The sequence below is a fragment of the Salmo trutta genome, chromosome 14 (genome assembly GCF_901001165.1).
Source record: "Salmo trutta chromosome 14, fSalTru1.1, whole genome shotgun sequence".
In the NCBI taxonomy this organism is placed as follows: domain Eukaryota; kingdom Metazoa; phylum Chordata; class Actinopteri; order Salmoniformes; family Salmonidae; genus Salmo; species Salmo trutta.
In genome coordinates this window covers 86230716-86253525 of record NC_042970.1, presented here as the reverse complement: position 1 = coordinate 86253525, position 22810 = coordinate 86230716, and the positions used below count along the sequence as shown (strand labels likewise).

General features: G+C 45.4%; 2 protein-coding genes across 2 annotated transcripts; both read right to left on the bottom strand.

The window, feature by feature from the left end:
* Positions 1-213: 213 nt before the first annotated feature.
* Positions 214-13748, bottom strand: LOC115147794 (mitochondrial dicarboxylate carrier; the record flags this gene model as incomplete). The annotated part of the gene is given in 5 exon segments (XM_029690090.1): positions 214-255; positions 1106-1154; positions 2252-2366; positions 5121-5240; positions 13343-13748. Coding segments are annotated over 5 exon segments (416 nt in total), but the record flags the coding sequence as incomplete, so codon positions are not given.
* Positions 13749-20261: 6513 nt separating this feature from the next.
* LOC115147795 (claudin-9-like) lies at positions 20262-22382 on the bottom strand. The gene is made up of 2 exons (XM_029690091.1): positions 22034-22382; positions 20262-21775 (listed from the first exon to the last, which is right to left on the bottom strand). The coding sequence occupies exon 2, from the start codon at positions 21376-21378 to the stop codon at positions 20725-20727; it is 654 nt and encodes a 217-aa protein (XP_029545951.1). The 5' UTR covers positions 21379-21775; positions 22034-22382; the 3' UTR covers positions 20262-20724.
* Between the last annotated feature and the right edge of the window lie 428 nt (positions 22383-22810).

Genomic DNA, 22810 nt, shown 5'->3' with positions numbered 1-22810 from the left:
ACAGAGAGTTAGACAGAGACAGAGTTAGACAGAGACAGAGAGTTAGACAGAGAGAGACAGAGAGTTAGACAGAGACAGAGAGAGAGAGAGAGAGAGAGAGAGAGAGAGAGAGAGAGAGAGAGACAGAGAGTTAGACAGAGACAGAGAGAGAGAGAGTTAGACATGGTCAGATCAACAACATATCATGTATTCTGAATGGTCAGAAACACTCACTTTCTCCTCAGTTCTGGAGGAAGTTTAACATCATTCTGCATCCTGAGGAGAAAAACTAGTATATTAGTTAAAACATCACAATAATATACACCATACAACCTAACTATTAAACTAGTATATTAGTTAAAACATCACAATAATATACACCATACAACCTAACCATTAAACTAGTATATTAGTTAAAACATTACAATAATATACACCATACAACCTAACCATTAAACTATTAAACTAGTATATTAGTTAAAACATCACAATAATATACACCATACAACCTAACCATTAAACTAGTATATTAGTTAAAACATCACAATAATATACAACCTAACCATTAAACTATTAAACTAGTATATTAGTTAAAACATTACAATAATATACACCATACAACCTAACCATTAAACTATTAAACTAGTATATTAGTTAAAACATTACAATAATATACACCATACAACCTAACCATTAAACTATTAAACTAGTATATTAGTTAAAACATTACAATAATATACACCATACAACCTAACCATTAAACTATTAAACTAGTATATTAGTTAAAACATTACAATAATATACACCATACAACCTAACCATTAAACTATTAAACTAGTATATTAGTTAAAACATTACAATAATATACACCATACAACCTAACCATTAAACTAGTATATTAGTTAAAACATCACAATAATATACACCATACAGCCTAACCATTAAACTATTAAACTAGTATATTAGTTAAAACATCACAATAATATACACCATACAACCTAACCATTAAACTAGTATATTAGTTAAAACATCACAATAATATACACCATACAACCTAACTATTACTATTGAATAACTATCATAAAATGCAAGAGAGTTGTGTGTGTTAACAAGGTGTTTCTCTCACCTGACGTTCACCATGTCTGCAGGAGTGCCAATGAACCCGCCAGTAAAACCTAGAAGCATGACAAAGTTTAGTGTGTGTGTGTGTGTGTGTGTGTGTGTGTGTGTGTGTGTGTGTGTGTGTGTGTGTAAGTGTTTAACCAGAAGTCCAAATGAGAATAATAAAATAACAAATATTTGACCAACTGGGGACATTTTGTTTGTCCCCACAAGGTCAAATGCCATTTCTAGGAGTTTGGGGTGAAGGTTAGAATTAATGTTAGAATTAAGTTAGGGTTAGGAGCAAGGGTTAGTTTTAGGTTTATAGTTACAGGCTGACTACACCGCTCGCGCCGCGTGCGTGAGCGTTGCAAAATACATTTAGAAATCTATATTATTCAATTATTGCACCCACACTGCTCGCGTGCGCCAACGAGCTCTGTGTTGCCAAGCGATAAAATACAAGTCAGTTCTATTGGTGACGCAGATCGCGCTGCAAGTCCTGCCTCTCCCATCTCCTCATTGGTTTATAGAAGCAGGTACCCACGTGCATTTCTTCATTGGTTATACCCATGTGGGTGATTGAAAGACAAACGAGGTCAGTGGCGGTAATGCACCTAATTTATGAAAGTTGACAATCGCAATATAAAGTCAAGAGAAGAAAAAGCCAGGAAGGAGGAGAGATTACTAGAAACGATTCAGTTGACCGTTTTATGTGTGGATGAATTGGCGGAGTAGAGGACCTTGTGCATTTCAGGTAAATAACAACTCAATGTTTATATCCCAGGACAAATTAGCTACCAACAGCTAGCTAGCTAGCTAAATTGCCATACATGTTTAATGCTTTTCGACCTTTCCCCAAATTAATGTAATTGGTTCAGAGTTTGTTTTGATATTTTAACATGCGTGTTGTGATCGCGTTTGGTGTGGGGGGACAAAATAAATGTATGCACGATGGCGCGCAGCCGGTTTGGGTTCCGTGTTAGGGGTAAGGCTAGGGAAAATAGGATTTTGAATGGGACTGAATTGTCTGTCCCCACAAGGTTTGCTGTACAAGACTGTGTGTGTGAACATTACCCTTAGACTGTGACAGCGTGTGTGTGTGTGTGTGTGTGTTCAGCATACATGCGTGTTTGAGCAAGCCTGTGTGTGTGTGTGTGTGTGTCCCTACCTCCGAAGGCCCCCAGCAGCACCTTCTGGTAGAAAGGCATGGGCCCCTGGTTACTGCTGCTCAACATGTCTCTGACTGTCTCATAGATAGCAAATCTAGTTAGAGAATAGGACATCTAGAGAGAGGAGGGAGGGAGGGAGGGAATAGTAGAGGGCAGAAGAGAGAGAGAAAAAGTACAACAAATTGAAAAAAGAGCTGACATTCTAGTTGTGTCATAGCTTCAATCCACCACTAGCCGAAACCCATCTGTCACAAACAGGAAACAGCTCCTCTCCCGAGTGAGATGTCAATAGAGGCGTTAACAGGACGTTTCAACACCCCAACCAGGTTCCCCTAGGTACAGATCTAGGATCAGCTTCCCCTCCCTCAATTCCAACCTTAACCATTAGTGTGGAAAATGCTAAACAGACCAAAGATCAGTGTCTATGGCCAACTTCACACTACACCAGCTTCCTCACTGTGTGTTACCATGGTAACCAACTGACATTCTTACTATCTTCATATAGAGAATTTTCTCTGATGCAATACTGCCAGAGGGGTTACTAACTTACACCAATGAAACAAACTGGATCCAGGTGAGGCATTGTGTGCATCCAAAATGGCACCCTACTCCCTATATAGACCACTGCTTTTAACCAGAGCACCGATTATCAGACCATTATCAATACAAACATTATCCTCTTAATGTGTGGATAAAACATGTATTTGTGCTAATACTCTTACTGTGAATGGATAAAACATGTATTTGTGCTAATACTCTTACTGTGAATGGATAAAACATATATTTGTGCTAATACTCTTACTGTGAATGGATAAAACATATATTTGTGCTAATACTCTTACTGTGAATGGATAAAACATATATTTCTGCTAAAAAATGCTTGATAGGACAAAAGCCAAAATCTAGTGTTTTCAATTGTTGATGGAGAGAAAAGCATACTGGAATATAATACTGATCCTTCTGCCTGGAACACTCAGGTTCTATATACCTATCTCTGGAATATAATACTGATCCTTCTGCCTGGAACACTCAGGTTCTATATACCTATCTCTGGAATAGAATACTGATCCTTCTGCCTGGAACACTCAGGTTCTATATACCTATCTCTGGAACAGAATACTGATCCTTCTGCCTGGAACACTCAGGTTCTATATACCTATCTCTGGAATATAATACTGATCCTTCTGCCCGGAACACTCAGGTTCTATATACCTATCTCTGGAACAGAATACTGATCATTCTGCCTGGAACACTCAGGTTCTATATACCCATCTCTGGAACAGAATACTGATCCTTCTGCCTGGAACACTCAGGTTCTATATACCTATCTCTGGAACAGAATACTGATCCTTCTGCCTGGAACACTCAGGTTCTATATACCTATCTCTGGAACAGAATACTGATCCTTCTACCTGGAACACTCAGGTTCTATATACCTATCTCTGGAACAGAATACTGATCCTTCTGCCTGGAACACTCAGGTTCTATATAGCTATCTCTGGAACAGAATACTGATCCTTCTGCCTGGAACACTCAGGTTCTATATACCTATCTCTGGAATAGAATACTGATCCTTCTGCCTGGAACACTCAGGTTCTATATACCTATCTCTGGAATAGAATACTGATCCTTCTGCCTGGAACACTCAGGTTCTATATAGCTATCTCTGGAACAGAATACTGATCCTTCTGCCTGGAACACTCAGGTTCTATATACCTATCTCTGGAATAGAATACTGATCCTTCTGCCTGGAACACTCAGGTTCTATATACCTATCTCTGGAATAGAATACTGATCATTCTGCCTGGAACACTCAGGTTCTATATAGCTATCTCTGGAACAGAATACTGATCCTTCTGCCTGGAACACTCAGGTTCTATATAGCTATCTCTGGAACAGAATACTGATCCTTCTGCCTGGAACACTCAGGTTCTATATACCTATCTCTGGAATAGAATACTGATCATTCTGCCTGGAACACTCAGGTTCTATATAGCTATCTCTGGAACAGAATACTGATCCTTCTGCCTGGAACACTCAGGTTCTATATAGCTATCTCTGGAACAGAATACTGATCCTTCTGCCTGGAACACTCAGGTTCTATATAGCTATCTCTGGAACAGAATACTGATCCTTCTGCCTGGAACACTCAGGTTCTATATACCTATCTCTGGAACAGAATACTGATCCTTCTGCCTGGAACACTCAGGTTCTATATACCTATCTCTGGAACAGAATACTGATCCTTCTGCCTGGAACACTCAGGTTCTATATACCTATCTCTGGAACAGAATACTGATCCTTCTGCCTGGAACACTCAGGTTCTATATACCTATCTCTGGAACAGAATACTGATCCTTCTGCCTGGAACACTCAGGTTCTATATACCTATCTCTGGAATAGAATACTGATCCTTCTGCCTGGTACACTCAGGTTCTATATACCTATCTCTGGAACAGAATACTGATCCTTCTGCCTGGAACACTCAGGTTCTATATACCTATCTCTGGAACAGAATACTGATCCTTCTGCCTGGAACACTCAGGTTCTATATACCTATCTCTGGAACAGAATACTGATCCTTCTGCCTGGAACACTCAGGTTCTATATACCTATCTCTGGAACAGAGTCCATACAGCACTAATGGAACTATCATTACACACTCCCTCTCTCTCTACCGCACACCCTCTCCTTCTCCCCCACCCACTCTCTCTCTCTCCCCACCACACACCCTCTCCTTCTCCCCCCCTCACAACCACACACCCTCTCCTTCTCCCCCACCCACTCTCTCTCTCTACAACACACCCTCTCCTTCTCCCCCCCCTCCCCCCTCCACCACACACCCTCTCCTTCTCTCCATCCTCCTACCTGTCTGCAGAGTGATGCGCTGAGTCCGTTGTACAGAGCCAGAGCTCCATCGTTCTTCACTACCTGCATGGCCATGCTCACCATCCCCATCTTCCCCTTCTGCTGGGTCTGCAAGTGGACCTACACACACACACACACTATTTCCTCATCATCATCATTACAAATACGATCAATATACTGTATCTTCATCATCATTACCATTATCAGTCAGTCATCAGTGTGTATATTTTTTAGTAACTGTGGAAATGTCTCTCTCTCTCTCTCTCTCAGACAGACAGACAGAGACAGACACTAGCGTGACAGACAGAAAGCCAGACAGAAAGCCAGACTGACAGAGACAGACACTAGCGTGACAGACAGAGACAGACACTAGCGTGACAGACAGAGACAGACACTAGCGTGACAGACAGAGACAGACACTAGCGTGACAGACAGACAGACACTAGCGTGACAGACAGACAGACAGACAGACAGACAGACAGACAGACAGACGCTGAGTGTTTATAGCTCAGCTGACCTGGTTGTGACTGTGGCGATCTGTGAGATGATACATGATGGCAGGAATGGGCGTGTCACTGTGACTTATGGTAGAGATAAATCTAGACACACCACACACACACACACACACACACACACACACACACACACACAAACACACACAGGAGCTGTCCTTGAGGTATATTATAGTTACTGTCTACAGAGCTAGTAGTATCATGTAGTATCATGTAGTAGTTACTGTCTACAGAGCTAGTAGTACCATGTAGTAGTTACTGTCTATAGAGCTAGTAGTATCATGTAGTAGTTACTGTCTACAGAGCTAGTAGTATCATGTAGTAGTTACTGTCTACAGAGCTAGTAGTATCATGTAGTAGTTACTGTCTACAGAGCTAGTAGTATCATGTAGTAGTTACTGTCTATAGAGCTAGTAGTATCATGTAGTAGTTACTGTCTACAGAGCTAGTAGTATCATGTAGTATCATGTAGTAGTTACTGTCTACAGAGCTAGTAGTACCATGTAGTAGTTACTGTCTATAGAGCTAGTAGTATCATGTAGTAGTTACTGTCTACAGAGCTAGTAGTATCATGTAGTAGTTACTGTCTACAGAGCTAGTAGTATCATGTAGTAGTTACTGTCTACAGAGCTAGTAGTATCATGTAGTAGTTACTGTCTACAGAGCTAGTAGTATCATGTAGTAGTTACTGTCTACAGAGCTAGTAGTATCATGTAGTAGTTACTGTCTACAGAGTTAGTAGTATCATGTAGTAGTTACTGTCTACAGAGCTAGTAGTACCATGTAGTAGTTACTGTCTACAGAGCTAGTAGTACCATGTAGTAGTTACTGTCTATAGAGCTAGTAGTATCATGTAGTAGTTACTGTCTATAGAGCTAGTAGTATCATGTAGTAGTTACTGTCTATGGAGATAGTAGTATTGGTAGTATTGGCCCTGTCCGGGGGTATCAGATAGTAGTATTGGCCCTGTCCGGGGGTATCATCGGATGGGGCCACAGTGTCTTCTGATCCCTCCCGTCTCAGCCTCCAGTATTTATGCTGCAGTAGTTTATGTGTCGGTGGGCTAGGGTCAGTCTGTTACATCTGGAGTATTTCTCTTGTCTTATCCGGTGTCCTGTGTGAATTTAAATATGCTCTCTCTTTCTTTCTTTCTTTCTCTCGGAGGACCTGAGCCCTAGGACCATGCCTCAGGACTACCTGGCATGATGACTCCTTGCTGTCCCCAGTCCACCTGGCCATGCTGCTGCTCCAGTTTCAACTGTTCTGCCTGCGGCTACGGAACCCTGACCTGTTCACCGGACGTGCTTGTTGCACCCTCGACAACTACTATGATTATTATTATTTGACCATGCTGGTCATTTATGAATATTTTAACATCTTGACCATGTTCTGTTATAATATCCACCCGGCACAGCCAGAAGAGGACTGGCCACCCCTCATAGCCTGGTTCCTCTCTAGGTTTCTTCCTATGTTTTTGGCCTTTCTAGGGAGTTTTTCCTAGGGAGTTTTTCCTAGCCACCGTGCTTCTTTCACATGCATTGCTTGCTGTTTGGGGTTTTAGGCTGGGTTTCTGTACAGCACTTGAGATTTCAGCTGATATACGAAGGGCTATATAAATAAATTTGATTTGATTTGATTTTTTGATTTGAGATAGTAGTATAATGTAGTAGTTGTGAGTCAGTGGAGATAGTAGTATAATGTAGTAGTTGTGAGTCAGTGGAGATAGTAGTATAATGTGGTAGTTGTGAGTCAGTGGAGATAGTAGTATAATGTAGTAGTTGTGAGTCAGTGGAGATAGTAGTATAATGTTGTAGTTGTGAGTCAGTGGAGATAGTAGTATAATGTAGTAGTTGTGAGTCCGTGGAGATAGTAGTATAATGTAGTAGTTGTGAGTCAGTGGAGATAGTAGTATAATGTAGTAGTTGTGAGTCAGTGGAGATAGTAGTATAATGTAGTAGTTGTGAGTCCGTGGAGATAGTAGTATAATGTAGTAGTTGTGAGTCCGTGGAGATAGTAGTATAATGTAGTAGTTGTGAGTCAGTGGAGATAGTAGTATAATGTAGTAGTTGTGAGTCCGTGGAGATAGTAGTATAATGTTGTAGTTGTGAGTCAGTGGAGATGGTAGTATAATGTAGTAGTTGTGAGTCAGTGAAGATAGTAGTATAATGTAGTAGTTGTGAGTCAGTGGAGATAGTAGTATAATGTTGTAGTTGTGAGTCAGTGGAGATAGCTGTAGATATGGTTGTGACAGTTATAGTGGTAGCAGTAGTTGGAAGGTCACAATTACTGACATTCTCGTGTGTGTACAGGGAACAGGTTTTTTGTAGGTAATTCTCAGACTTCCTTTGAACTCACTCTCCCTCCCTCCCTCCTTCCTTATGTTTCTCTCTGACAGTGTAATGTATTGTTCTTCTCAGAGGGCTTTTTATCGACTGGGCTCTGCTCCAAGTGTGGCCTCCATTCGGCCAATCACGTCTTTCGCTCCCACCGGCTTATCAGAACTGTTTGAGCTCAAAGGCCGCCGAGGCCTTCAACTATGGAACACAAACAATCTCTCTTTCTCGCTCTGTCGCTTTCTCTCTCCCTCTCCCTCGCTCTCTCTCACCGTCCATCGCTCTCTCATTCTCTATTTAATTATTTTTCCTTCCTTCCCTCTCCATTCCCTCTCGCTAACTGTAATTAACAGTCTCTCTCCCCCTCTCCCTCCTCCTCTCCCTCTCACCCTGGTGTGAGTAGATAATAATTCACACCCTGAGTACAGATACAGATAGCTGGTTGCTGCAGGACCTGGCTCGTACTCAATAACCTCTCCAGTCAGGACACAGTGCAATGAGTGAACGAATGACTGAACCAACAAATAAAACAAAAGTGCATGAATGACCGAAGGAATGAACAAACGAAATAACTAACAAATAAGTGAGTGAGTTTGCTGACTATCTTCTCTGATGACTAGAGAAGACAGAATATAGTAAGTATCTTCTCTAATGACACTGAAAGTCAAAACTGCAGAGCTGGGGCCTTTTCCAAAAAGAACAAGTTAGCATTTAACCTCTGACCTCCAGCTAGTCCTGAGTCACATCACCAACACACCGTTCCATTGTTACAGTCATGACTCAACAGCTTCTAATACTGATAGGAAGACAATGCCGTAACTTAGATGTGGGTGCTAAGTTGTTTCAAGTTAAACACACACATTAATGAGCATGTACACAAACACACGCAAGTGCGCACACACACACACACACACACACACACACACACACACACACGAGATCCAGATCCTCCCCTCAGGTAGCAGAGAGAGGTAGAGTGTTACTAGGGCAACGGACTTCATGCCAGACTAAACAGGCGTAGTAACAACAGCATGTCGTTGGAACTAGGTCAGAGAGGAGAGGCACGGCTAGCTTCAGGACAAGAGGAGACGCTAGGCAAGGCACGGCTAGCTTCAGGAGAAGAGGAGACGCTAGGCCAGGCACGGCTAGCTTCAGGACAAGAGGAGACGCTAGGCAAGGCACGGCTAGCTTCAGGAGAAGAGGAGACGCTAGGCCAGGCACGGCTAGCTTCAGGACAAGAGGAGACGCTAGGCAAGGCACGGCTAGCTTCAGGAGAAGAGGAGACGCTAGGCCAGGCACGGCTAGCTTCAGGACAAGAGGAGACGCTAGGCCAGGCATGGCTAGCTTCAGGACAAGAGGAGACGCTAGGCCAGGCATGGCTAGCTTCAGGACAAGAGGAGACGCTAGGCCAGGCTAGCTTCAGGACAAGAGGAGACGCTAGGTAAGGCACGGCTAGCTTCAGGACAAGAGGAGACGCTAGGCCAGGCACGGCTAGCTTTAGGACAAGAGGATACGCTAGGCCAGGCTAGCTTCAGAACAAGAGGATACGCTAGGCCAGGCTAGCTTCAGAACAAGAGGAGACGCTAGGCCAGGCTAGCTTCAGGACAAGAGGAGACGCTAGGTAAGGCACGGCTAGCTTCAGGACAAGAGGAGACGCTAGGCCAGGCACGGCTAGCTTTAGGACAAGAGGAGACGCTAGGCCAGGCTAGCTTCAGGACAAGAGGAGACGCTAGGCCAGGCACGGCTAGCTTCAGGACAAGAGGAGACGCTAGGCAAGGCACGGCTAGCTTCAGGACAAGAGGAGACGCTAGGCAAGGCACGGCTAGCTTCAGGACAAGAGGAGACGCTAGGCCGGGCATGGCTAGCTTCAGGACAAGAGGAGACGCTAGGCCAGGCATGGCTAGCTTCAGGACAAGAGGAGACGCTAGGCCAGGCACGGCTAGCTTCAGGACAAGAGGAGACGCTAGGCCAGGCTAGCTTCAGGACAAGAGGAGACGCTAGGCCAGGCATTTCTAGCTTCAGGACAAGAGGAGACGCTAGGCCAGGCATGGCTAACTTCAGGAGAAGAGGAGACGCTAGGCCAGGCTAGCTTCAGGACAAGAGGAGACGCTAGGCCAGGCATTTCTAGCTTCAGGACAAGAGGAGACGCTAGGCCAGGCATTTCTAGCTTCAGGACAAGAGGAGTCGCTAGGCAAGGTTATGGCTAGCTTCAGGACAAGAGGAGTCGCTAGGCAAGGTTATGGCTAGCTTCAGGACAAGAGGAGACGCTAGGCAAGGCATGGCTAGCTTCAGGACAAGAGGAGACGCTAGGCCAGGCTAGCTTCAGGAGAACAAACTGCTGCTGATTCTGAACGTTCTGATGGGCCTCCGCAGTACACACACGTAGCTTACAGTTGTTCATCCTTCTCACCTCCGTCAGAGACGACAGGGAAGGAACCACCATTTACCTACCTCTAGGATGCTATACATAGAATGACAAACCAAATAAATAGACTAGCGTTTTTCATGGAATATTTGTGCTAATTAAATAGAATTTATCAGAATTAATTTTCCAGAAATAGTTTGAGGTCTGTGTATTCTCAAATTGAAAAAAAGTGAGGGAGTGCCACTCTCCAGCACTCTGACAGCACTACAACCCAGTATGCTAGGATAGGCATGGCTAGCTTCAGGAGAAGAGGAGAAGCTAGGCCGGGCATGGCTAGCTTCAGGAGAAGAGGAGAAGCTAGGCCGGGCATGGCTAGCTTCAGGAGAAGAGGAGAAGCTAGGATAGGCATGGCTAGCTTTAGGACAAGAGGATACGCTAGGCCAGGCTAGCTTCAGAACAAGAGGAGACGCTAGGCCAGGCTAGCTTCAGGACAAGAGGAGACGCTAGGTAAGGCACGGCTAGCTTCAGGACAAGAGGAGACGCTAGGCCAGGCACGGCTAGCTTTAGGACAAGAGGAGACGCTAGGCCAGGCTAGCTTCAGGACAAGAGGAGACGCTAGGCCAGGCACGGCTAGCTTCAGGACAAGAGGAGACGCTAGGCAAGGCACGGCTAGCTTCAGGACAAGAGGAGACGCTAGGCAAGGCACGGCTAGCTTCAGGACAAGAGGAGACGCTAGGCCGGGCATGGCTAGCTTCAGGACAAGAGGAGACGCTAGGCCAGGCATGGCTAGCTTCAGGACAAGAGGAGACGCTAGGCCAGGCACGGCTAGCTTCAGGACAAGAGGAGACGCTAGGCCAGGCTAGCTTCAGGACAAGAGGAGACGCTAGGCCAGGCATTTCTAGCTTCAGGACAAGAGGAGACGCTAGGCCAGGCATGGCTAACTTCAGGAGAAGAGGAGACGCTAGGCCAGGCTAGCTTCAGGACAAGAGGAGACGCTAGGCCAGGCATTTCTAGCTTCAGGACAAGAGGAGACGCTAGGCCAGGCATTTCTAGCTTCAGGACAAGAGGAGTCGCTAGGCAAGGTTATGGCTAGCTTCAGGACAAGAGGAGTCGCTAGGCAAGGTTATGGCTAGCTTCAGGACAAGAGGAGACGCTAGGCAAGGCATGGCTACCCTCTGTCCAACACTAGCCCCTCCCACTACCCTCTGTCCAACACCGGCTCCTCCCACTACCCTCTGTCCAACACTGGCTCCTCCCACTACCCTCTGTCCAACACTGGCTCCTCCCACTACCCTCTGTCCAACACTAGCTCCTCCCACTACCCTCTGTCCAACACTGGCTCCTCCCACTACCCTCTGTCCAACACTGGCTCCTCCCACTACCCTCTGTCCAACACTAGCCCCTCCCACTACCCTCTGTCCAACACTGGCTCCTCCCACTACCCTCTGTCCAACACTGGCTCCTCCCACTACACTCTGTCCAACACTAGCCCCTCCCACTACCCTCTGTCCAACACTAGCTCCTCCCACTACCCTCTGTCCAACACTAGCTCCTCCCACTACACTCTGTCCAACACTAGCTCCTTCCACTACCCTATGTCCAACACTAGCTCCTCCCACTACCCTCTGTCCAACACTAGCTCCTCCCACTACCCTCTGTCCAACACTAGCTCCTCCCACTACCCTCTGTCCAACACTGGCTCCTCCCACTACCCTCTGTCCAACACTAGCTCCTCCCACTACCCTCTGTCCAACACTGGCTCCTCCCACTACCCTCTGTCCAACACTAGCTCCTCCCACTACCCTCTGTCCAACACTAGCTCCTCCCACTACCCTATCACCTCTGTCCAACACTAGCTCCTCCCAACACCCTCTGTCCAACACTAGCTCCTCCCACTCACTCTGTCCAACACTAGCTCCTCCCACTCACTCTGTCCAACACTAGCTCCTCCCACTACCCTCTGTCCAACACTGGCTCCTCCCACTACCCTCTGTCCAACACTGGCTCCTCCCACTACCCTCTCTCCAACACTAGCTCCTCCCACTACCCATACACATAAAGCGATCGAAGGGAAAGCATCTGGAGCAGGGTTTGAACCAGCAACCCTGCAGTTACAGGCCTGCCTGGTGGACTACCACCTGTGCCATAAAGGCCCAGACCTCTTAGTACACTCAAACACAGAGACGCTACACACAGGAAGCCCTAGAGTTAACAGCTGCTTTAAGACTGCTAGTTAGTCCTGTAATTCCATACCATGTCTATATAATTATACTACACACTGACCTACTTGTATGCATCTGTCATTATGTTGCCTGTTACACTACAGGACCACAGCCATACTGTGCTGGCTCTGGTATTGTGGATTTTTCTTCACTTTCCAGGACGGTTCCACAAGCTATGCTGGATGCATTAACAGGCCAGTCCAGTTCAGCTTGGACCTGCAGTGTTAATCAGGCTTGTTAATTAAGCCTACACACGCTATACCGCACACAGGCCTACTGTAGGGTTAGGATATGTCATTCTGTGTGTGCTATTCTTGACTTCAAGATGACCCTGGTCTGTACATGCTCAATGACAACAGTAGAGCATGTGGCTACTACTACTGTGAGTTATCCGTAATATGAGACGGCTATAACGCTACAGTTCGACTAGGCCAAACCCTGTTTACTCTGCACCGTAGCGGCGCGGTTAGCCGGTCAGTGAACCGGAGAGCTCCCGCGGGACACAGACTACACACACACACACACACACATGCGTGACTAGGCTAGACGAGAGAGGGAAAGAGAGAGAAAACGATTGACCAACTATTTTCTCTAATCATCAGCAGGGCGCTGTGTTCAGTTTGGATAGATCCCAGTAGCCCGTTTAGTCTTTTATAACATAGGATGAAATTAGGGCAGATGTTGTCCCTAGTTTCCCAGGTAAACAGCTGGCTGACTAGCGGGCCTGCAGCCTCCGTAGGTAGGCTATAATCCTGCTAGGGGGTTATAGGTTCCTCTCTCCAGCACTTACTTTGATGAGGTCCAGAGGATGGGTGCAACAGGCAGCCCCGCAGGAGGCGAGCCCCCCGAAATACCACCGCGACATCCGTTTATCTGTCATATTCCCCCCCTGGCTTTATATAGTCCTACTGCTCTTCACTGTCCAATTCGATCCAGTCCAACAACGCAGCTGGCCAGAGCCAAGCTCCCTTTCCGCCTCGACACGCAAGCAGGTCGGCGCAGCAGTCTGTGCTTTCTGGTCCTCTCTCTCTATCTCTCCGCGGGTCGAATGGAGGATAACCTCGTTAATCTTCAAATTTGCCGACGCCACCGACGGACTTTGAGTTCCGGTGCACGCATACACACGCAAACCACATCGTGCGTGTGTGTAGGCAATTTTACAGAACGCGTGATAGGAAATGGATCGACAGAGAGAAGAGGGGAGTCGCAGTGAGTGCACGCGCAGCCAATTGCTCCCCGGGGCTGAGGAACTGCCTCCTCGGGCTCGAGCTAGCCAGACGGTCGCCGCTCGACTATTTCTTTTCTGCAGGTTGTTTTTGCAAACGTCAAAAGTGAAAAAGTCACCGGTTTCTCTAGTCTACCGGTTGTTGAAGTCCCCTCGTTGTTCTTAAAGAGACAGGACACCCTCAAGTCGTCAGCTACCCAACCAGACACAGTGTACAAGGACTCTGTCGCTTTAAGGGAAACCTTCTCCAACATTCTCCAGCGAGGAAACGTTCTTTTTCAACGGAGTCAAGCGGCGAAACATTGTATCCGTGATAACGAATGGTTAGATGAAACCATTTGAAACTGGTTAAAAAAGTATCTATTCTGCTGTTATTGTTCCTCGCACTCTCTGGCATTGCTTTTGACCCGAGAGCTGTTCGTGTCATCCGTCACAGATGCAATAACATCCGCATTGACTGTAGCCTAAATGTAACCCATTACACGTGTCTCTTTCAATGCAGTCGTCACTTGGCAGCCTGTTGGCGAGCGTTAGACAATACCTAGAGCCATTTCTCAGAAGGCTACTAAAACAACACATAACCATGTAAAAGTACAACTGGACATCTTATGTCAAACACTTCAACGTGTTTAAAAGCCACCGTTGTTCCAAAATGCCTCCATGTAATGCTGACCTCGCGCCAGCTCGCCTCGCATGCCCCAGGACAAATACTCATCAGAACATTGTTAAAGAGTCACACAGAAGGCCACATGCCCTGTGTTTAAATATACACTTTCTATTAGTTGTTATTGTGTGTGGCATAGAGGTGGTGGTGCAAGTTGACCCAATCTGTGTGTGTGCACGCTCCTGACTTGGTTAGAATCTCTTTGCGCACTGTAACATTCCTGTCTGGTGCAAAGAGTTCTTTTCAAGCGCTGGAACTTTGGTCACTGGTCCAAATTAACATGCTCGCCCTTACACACAGATACTTGTATTGAGGTCACAACAAGCATTTAGCATTTGATAGGCTAGTCCAGGTTCATTGAATTTAACATTGCTTAACTGTGTCTGACCTTCTCAACCAAAAATGTAATGTCCATGTCTTGTGCTCATAAGGAGACTAGTTAACTGGTCTCTTCTTTGCTTCCCTGAACATAGAACAACTCATTACGGAATGTGACCCTTAGAATCCCCATGCTGTTTCAGTAACAATGGAGACGCTTGTCCAGTAGGGGATGCATCTCAATAGTCTGGCTTGGCTTCCTAACCTTTTCTGTCTCCTTTCCTTCATCTGCATAGAGCATGAGATAACTTGACAAATGCCCATTAGCCATCCTTCACATTGCTATCTGTATGCTATCCTATCTTGTATTTTGAGATCAGCACAAAGGCAAGCGGAGAGACAAGGAGAGTCAGCCACTAGACTATTGAGATACACCCGCTCTCTCTGCGTGAAAGAGGACTTTGTTCCTGTGAAAAAATACACATCTACTGCCCCCTTGTGGATATACAGGAGAACTGTAGCTTGGTTTAGGCCTAGAGGCCTTCCCTGTAAATATTGTCACAGAAATAGTCAAAGTGTAAAAGCGCAATTGTCTTTGCCATTTTATGAGGTGATTGCTAATAGTAGTTCCACAACATGGCTGTTGTTCATTTCTCAGATATACCACATTTTGGGCTCCCGAGTGGTGCAGCGGTCTAAGGCACTTCATCTGAGTGCTTGAGGTGTCACTACAGACACCCTGGTTTGATTCCAGGCTGTATCACAACCGGCCATGATTGGGAGTACCATAGGGCGGCGCACAATTGGCCCAGCGTCGACCATCATTGTCAATAAGAATTTGTTCTTAACTGACTTGCCTAGATAAATAAAAGGTTACATTGGTAGTGGATGGGGTTATGTTTTTTTAAAGCACTTTGAGACCCAGAGGAAAGCACCAGACCTTTTTCCCCAAAAATATATATATTCAAGCTTTATTTAAGTAGGCAAGTCAGTTAAGAACACATTCTTATTTACAATGACAGCCTACCAAAAGGGAAAAGGCCTCCTGCGGGGATGGGGGCTGGGAATAAAAATAAAAATATAGGACAAAACACACATCACAACAACAAGACACCACAACACTATATAAAGAGAGACCTAAGACAACAACATAGCATGGCAGCAACACATGACAACACAGCATGGTAGCAACACAACATTACAACAACATGGTAGCAACACAACATGGCAGCAGCACAACATGGTAGGAGCATAAAACATGGTACAAACATTATTTGGCACAGACAACAGCACAAAGGCAAGACGGTAGAGACAACAATACATCACGCGAAGCAGCCACAACTGTCAGTAAGAGTGTCCATGATTGATTCCTTGAATGAAGAGATGGAGGTTGGGGTAGAAGCTGTTTAGAAGCCTCTTGGACCAAGACTTGGCGCTCCGGTACCGCTTGCCGTTTGGTAGCAGAGAGAACAGTCTATGACAAGGGTGGCTGGGGTCTTTGATCATTTTTAGGGCCTTCCTCTGACACTGCCTGGTATAGAGGTCCTGGATGGCAGGAAGCTTGGCCCCGATGATGTACTGGGTCGTTCGCATTACCCTCTGTAGTGACTTGCGGTCTGAGGCCGAGCAGTTGCCATACCAGGCAGTGATGCAACCCGTCAGGATGCTCTCGATGGTGCAGCTGTAAAACCTTTTGAGGTATTTTCAGTCTCATGAGACGGAACAGGTTTTGTAGTGCCCTCTTCATGACTGTCTTGGTGTGCTTGGACTATGTTAGTTTGTTGGTGATGTGTACGCCAAGGAACTTGAAGCTCTCAACCTGCTCCACTACAGCCCCGTCGATGAGAATGGGGGTATGCTCGGTCCTCCTTTTCCTGTAGTCCACAATCATCTCCTTTGTCTTGATTACGTTGAGGGAGAGGTTGTTGTCCTTGCACCACACAGTCAGGTCTCTGACCTCCTCCCTATAGGCTGTCTCATCGTTGTCGGTGATCAGGCCGACCACTGTTGTGTCACCAGCAAACTTAATGATGGTTTTGGAGTTGTGCCTGGACGTGCAGTCGTGCGTGAACAGGGAGCACAGGAGGGGACTGAGCACGCACCCCTGAGGGGCCACCGTGTTGAGGATCAGCATGGTGGATGTGTTGTTACCTACCCTTACCACCTGGGGGCGGCCCGTCAGGAAGTCCAGGTTCCAGTTGCAGAGGGAGCTGTTTAGTCCCAGGGTCCTTAGCTTAGTGATGAGCTTTGAGGGCACTATGGTGTTGAATGCTGAGCTGCAGTCAATGAATAGCATTCTCACATAGGTGTTCCTTTTGTCCAGGTAGGAAAGGGCAGTATGGAGTGCAATAGAGATTGCTATTGCATTTGAGCCATGACCAGCCTTTCAAAGCATTTCATGGCTACAGACGTGAGTGCTACGGATCGGTAGTCATTTAGGCAGGTTACCTTAGTGTTCTTGGGCACAGGGACTATGGTGGTCTGCTTGAAACATGTTGGTATTACAGACTCAGACAGGGAGAGTTTGAAAATGTAAGTGAAGACACTTGCCATTTGGTCAGCGCATGCTCGGAGTACAGGTCCTGGTTATCCGTCTGGCCCATCAGCCTTGTGAATGTTGACCTGTTTAAAGATCTTACTCACATCGGTTGCGGAGAGCGTGATCACACAGTTGTCCGGAACAGCTGATGCTCTCATGCATGTTTCAGTGTTACTTGCCTTGAAGCGAGCATATAAGTTATTTAGCTCGTCTGGTATGCTCGTGTCACTGGGCAGCTCTCGGCTGTGCTTCCCTTTATAGTCTGTAATAGTTTGCAAGCCCTGCCACATCCGATGAGCGTCAGAGCCGGTGTATTATGATTCGATCTTATTCCTGTATTGACGCTTTGCCTGCTTGATGGTTCGTCGGAGGGCATAGTGGGATTTCTTATAAGCTTCCAGTTTAGAGTACCACTCCTTGAAAGCTGCAGCTCTACCCTTTAGCTCAGTGCGAATGTTGGCTGTAATCCATGGCTTCTGGTTGGGGTATGTTCGTACAGTCACTGTGGGGACAACGTCCTCGATGCACTTATTGATAAAGCCAGTGACTGATGTGGTGTACTCCTCAATGCCATCGGAAGAATCCCGGAACATATTCCAGTCTGTGCTTCATCTGACCATTTTTTTATAGACCGAGTCACTGGTGCTTCCTGTTTTAACTTTTGCTTGTAAGCAGGAATCAGGAGGATAGAGTTATGGTCAGATTTGACAAATGGAGGGCGAGGGAGAGCTTTGTACGCGTTTCTGTGTGTGGAGTAGAGGTGGTCTAGATTTTTTTGCCCTCTGGTTGCACATTTAACATGTTGATAGAAATGAGGTAAAACTGATTTAAGTTTCCCTGCATTAAAGTCACCTGCCACTAGAAACCTCTGGATGAGCATTTTCCTGTTTGCTTATGGGGGAATACAGCTCATTGAGTGTGGTTTTAGTGCCAGCCTCGGTCTGTTGTGGTATGTAGACAGCTACGACAAATACAGAAGAAAACTCTCTCTGTAGATAGTGTAGTCTACAGCTTATCATGAGATACTCTACCTCAGGCGAGCAACACCTTGAGACTTCCTTAGATATCGTGCACCAGCTGTTGTTTACGTAAATGCATAGCCCCCCACCCCGTGTCTTACCAGAGGCTGCTGTTCTGTCCTGCCGATAGAGTGTATAACCCACCAGCTGTATGTTCTTAATTTCGTCATACAGCCACGACTCAGTGAAACATAAGATATTACAGTTTTTAATGTCCCATTGGTAGGATATATTAGTACATGCTTTCAGTTTGTCCCAATTATTTTCCAGCGATTGAACGTTAGCTAGCAGAACGGAAGGTAATGGCAGATTAGCCACTCGTCACTTAATCCTCGCAAGGCATCCTGATCTTTTTCCGCGAAAACCTACGTTTCCTTTTCCAGCGAATCACGGGGATTGGGCCTGGTCAGGTGTCTGTAGTATATCCCTCGCGTCGACTCATTGAAGAAGAACTCCTCGTCCAGTTTGAGGTAAGTAATCCCCGTTCTGATGTCCAGAAGGTATTTTCGGTCATAAGAGATGGTAGCAGCAACATTATGTACAAAACAAGTTACGAACAACGCAAAAAGACAAACAAAATAGCATGATTGGTTAAGAGCCGATAAGATGGCAGCTCTCCCACCACACCAATCGCTAAATCGTTTTTGAAAGATTTCAGATAGTATTTTAACGCAGGTCTGGAAAGCCCTGTAATAACAGAGTCCATTGTTGTTGTATGGAAGTATCATAGAAATAGAATCTCTAGAAATGGCTTGGAACCTCTATCCCTGGAACTTTCATTGACTTGAATGGGGAGAGCCCGGTCTATAGATTCTGTTTCTATGCTGTCGTACGTGTTCACGTGACTTGGTTAATATGGTGGGGGGGACTCGTGTCCTGGCACATGTTATACAGATGGTCTTTGTCTGTGTCCTGTACTCTGCCTTTGTGCTACTGTATAACCACTCTGTATACAACACACAAATACACACACACACACACACACACAAACACTGCCTACATGTGGGCTCTCCAAAACATACACGCACATACACATGCACACACACTGCCCACACAAGGAGTCTGGCATACACACACATGTCAGACATAAGCACACACAGAGAGAGAGAAAGAAAGAGAGAGAGAGAGAGAGAGAGAGAGAGAGAGAGAGAAAGAGAGAGAGAGAGAGAGGGGGCAGAGTGGAATCTGAGCGATGCCAGTTATGTCCCATTAATAAACACTTAGTTATTAACACATCCCACAATGCATTTCACCTCCCACACTGACACAAGTGCATCACACATTGTCCTTCTACTCTGGCAAACAACTTGTAAATATATGAGTGCAGTAGCTAAACAAATAACTTGTAAATATATGAGTGCAGCAGCTAAACAAACAACTTGTAAATATATGAGTGCAGTAGCTAAAACAAATAACTTGTAAATATATGAGTGCAGTAGCTAAACAAACAACTTGTAAATATATGAGTGCAGTAGCTAAAACAAATAACTTGTAAATATATGAGTGCAGTAGCTAAACAAACAACTTGTAAATATATGAGTGCAGTAGCTAAAACAAATAACTTGTAAATATATGAGTGCAGTAGCTAAACAAATAACTTGTAAATATATGAGTGCAGTAGCTAAAACAAATAACTTGTAAATATATGAGTGCAGTAGTTAAAACAAATAACTTGTAAATATATGAGTGCAGTAGCTAAAACAAATAACTTGTAAATATATGAGTGCAGTAGCTAAACAAATAACTTGTAAATATATGAGTGCAGTAGCTAAACAAATAACTTGTAAATATATGAGTGCAGTAGCTAAAACAAATAACTTGTAAATATATGAGTGCAGTAGCTAAAACAAATAACTTGTAAATATATGAGTGCAGTAGCTAAAACAAATAACTTGTAAATATATGAGTGCAGTAGCTAAAACAAATAACTTGTAAATATATGAGTGTAGTAGCAATTACAAACATGTTGTAAAACACTTTATTATTTCATTTATAAATTACACTCACCAAGAAGAAGTTAACACAGAAAACTCAAATCAGAATGAAAACAACTAGAAGATAGTGTTATAATGAAAACAACTAGAAGATGGTGTTATAATGAAAACAACTAGAAGATGATGTCATAGCAAAATAACAAAGCTGTCTACAAATGGTCTTAAGAAATGGAGAATAATCATGCACATTTTCTGAAATGTAATCATAAGCATTTTCTTATTTACATTTTGACCTGTCTCTCCTTCACTGAGAGTTTAGTGACGAGGTTGTATTCATTAGGGCATAATGTTGCAAAATGTTTTACAATGGACAACGAAAATGAACATTTCTTATTGGACACGTTCAGGTAGTCCCTCCCTGTTTCAGTCCATTTTCTCTCAATGTAATGAACACAACCCTGGTGTGGCACGGTTCAGACATACTCCTTCTCCTCTACCACCACAGGCAGTGGGTTACTCCTCCCACCTCCCCCAAAAGTAGGCGTTGCCCTAACCGCTGGAGGGGAGGAGCCTGCGTTCAGCAGAGCCCCTCCCACCAGCAGCAGAACTCCCGCCCCCCAGCCTAGATACAAGGCGGGGCCTAACTCTCTCTTCAGCGGCGCGGCGACTTTTGGATCGTAAAAATCCCTGACCACAGCATAGGCCGTCCAGCAGATGGGTATCAGGTAGAGCAGCCCAGAGAAGAAGAACAGAGCCCCAGCCACGCGGGCTAGCCTAGCCTTGGACGAGTAGGCTCCTTCCCCTAGACACTTGGTGCACTTAGCCCCAGCCACGCCAAGCAGGAGTGCGAAGAGGCAGAGGAGGAGGGAGAGCACGGAGAGGGTACGGGACACCTGGGCGGAGATGGGGAGGGCCAGGGTAGAGTCGTAAGTCTTACACTGGATCTGTCCTGTACTCTGGGACAAACACGTCATCCATAGCCCCTCCCAGAGAACCTGGGCGATCACGATCTCCCCGCCCGCGAAGGCGGAGACTCGCCACAAGGGGGCGGCGCAGACGAGAGCCCCGCCCACCCAGCCCATCACGGCCAATAGGAGGCCAAGTAGCTGCAGACCTGTGGATGCCATGGCGACGTGCAAAAGTCCCAAACAGTTCTGTTCAAGAACTTTGCTTGCAACTGGGCCTGGTCTGAGCCTGGTCTGGTCTGAGCCTGGTCTGAGCCTGGTCTGAGGCTGGTCTGAGCCTGGTCTGGGCCTGGTGTGTTTTCCCTGGTTTTCACTAGATAATGAGTGTTGTCAAGATGGTTTCAAATCTCCTCTCTTCTCCAAAACAATGATTGCAGGTGACAGAAGTTCCCCTTGATAAAGTGTTCTTGTACGTTCCGGGATTATTGCAGGAATGTATGTCTCTTTCCTCTTGGTTGAATATCCACTCGTTCTGTGTCTTATGGTAGAAACAGTGATCGTCAACATAAACCCCTCCTCTTCCACATCCTCAGACGGGTCAACAGCAACAACAATATTCCTGCCAGGACATGATGAATAAATACATTGTAAATACTCTGAACCTATGTTTATGTTAATGTATACACACATAATAACAATTTCCAACATATTAAAATTATGTCCCAACATATTAGCCTGATAACATGCGATAACATGTTATTAAAATAACATAAAAACCAGTAACTTGTGACTCTTACACATTTCAGAAAGCAACAGAATCAACACAGTCATTCTGAAATGATAAAACAGTTAGAGAGATAATCATGATAATACTTACTATTTCAAACCCCAGAGGACTCTGCTGCTCTGCACCAGTGGACAGAATGAAGAGGTCTGTCCTGTGGAGTGTAACACTGTGGAGTAGTAGAGGTCTGTCCTGTGGAGTGTAACACTGTGGAGTAGTAGAGGTCTGTCCTGTGGAGTGTAACACTGTGGAGTAGTAAAGGTCTGTCCTGTGGAGTGTAACACTGTGGAGTAGTAGAGGTCTGTCCTGTGAAGTGTAACACTGTGGAGTAGTAGAGGTCTGTGATGGTGTGATCATTCCTCTGTCATACACACAGACTGACCAGACTGTCTCACTGGAGCACAGCTTAACACAGAGGAGTGGGAGGAGAGCAGCACTCAGCTGGGCTGGGCACGATGTCACACACACACGCACACACACACACACGCACACACACACACGCAAACACATACACATGCTTTACACAGCAGAGTGTAGGAGGGGAGCAACACCCGGCTGGCTGCTATGTCACACACAGGCACACACACACATCCATACACCCACACACACACACAGACACACACTACACACACTAGCATGCACACACATACGGGCAAACACACATGAGTAACAGATTAGCAACACAATGCAGCGCTATGTCCCACAGACTGACAAGGCTTCTACAAGAGTCAAGGGTTTGTGTGTTTTCCATGAACTATATGAAACTATCATTCTACATATGGTACTTCTCTGTATTACTGTCTGACTCAGTTCATGTCTTCCATCATGTATTTCAGCAGTTAAAGTGTTAACATTCTAGATTCAGTTCAT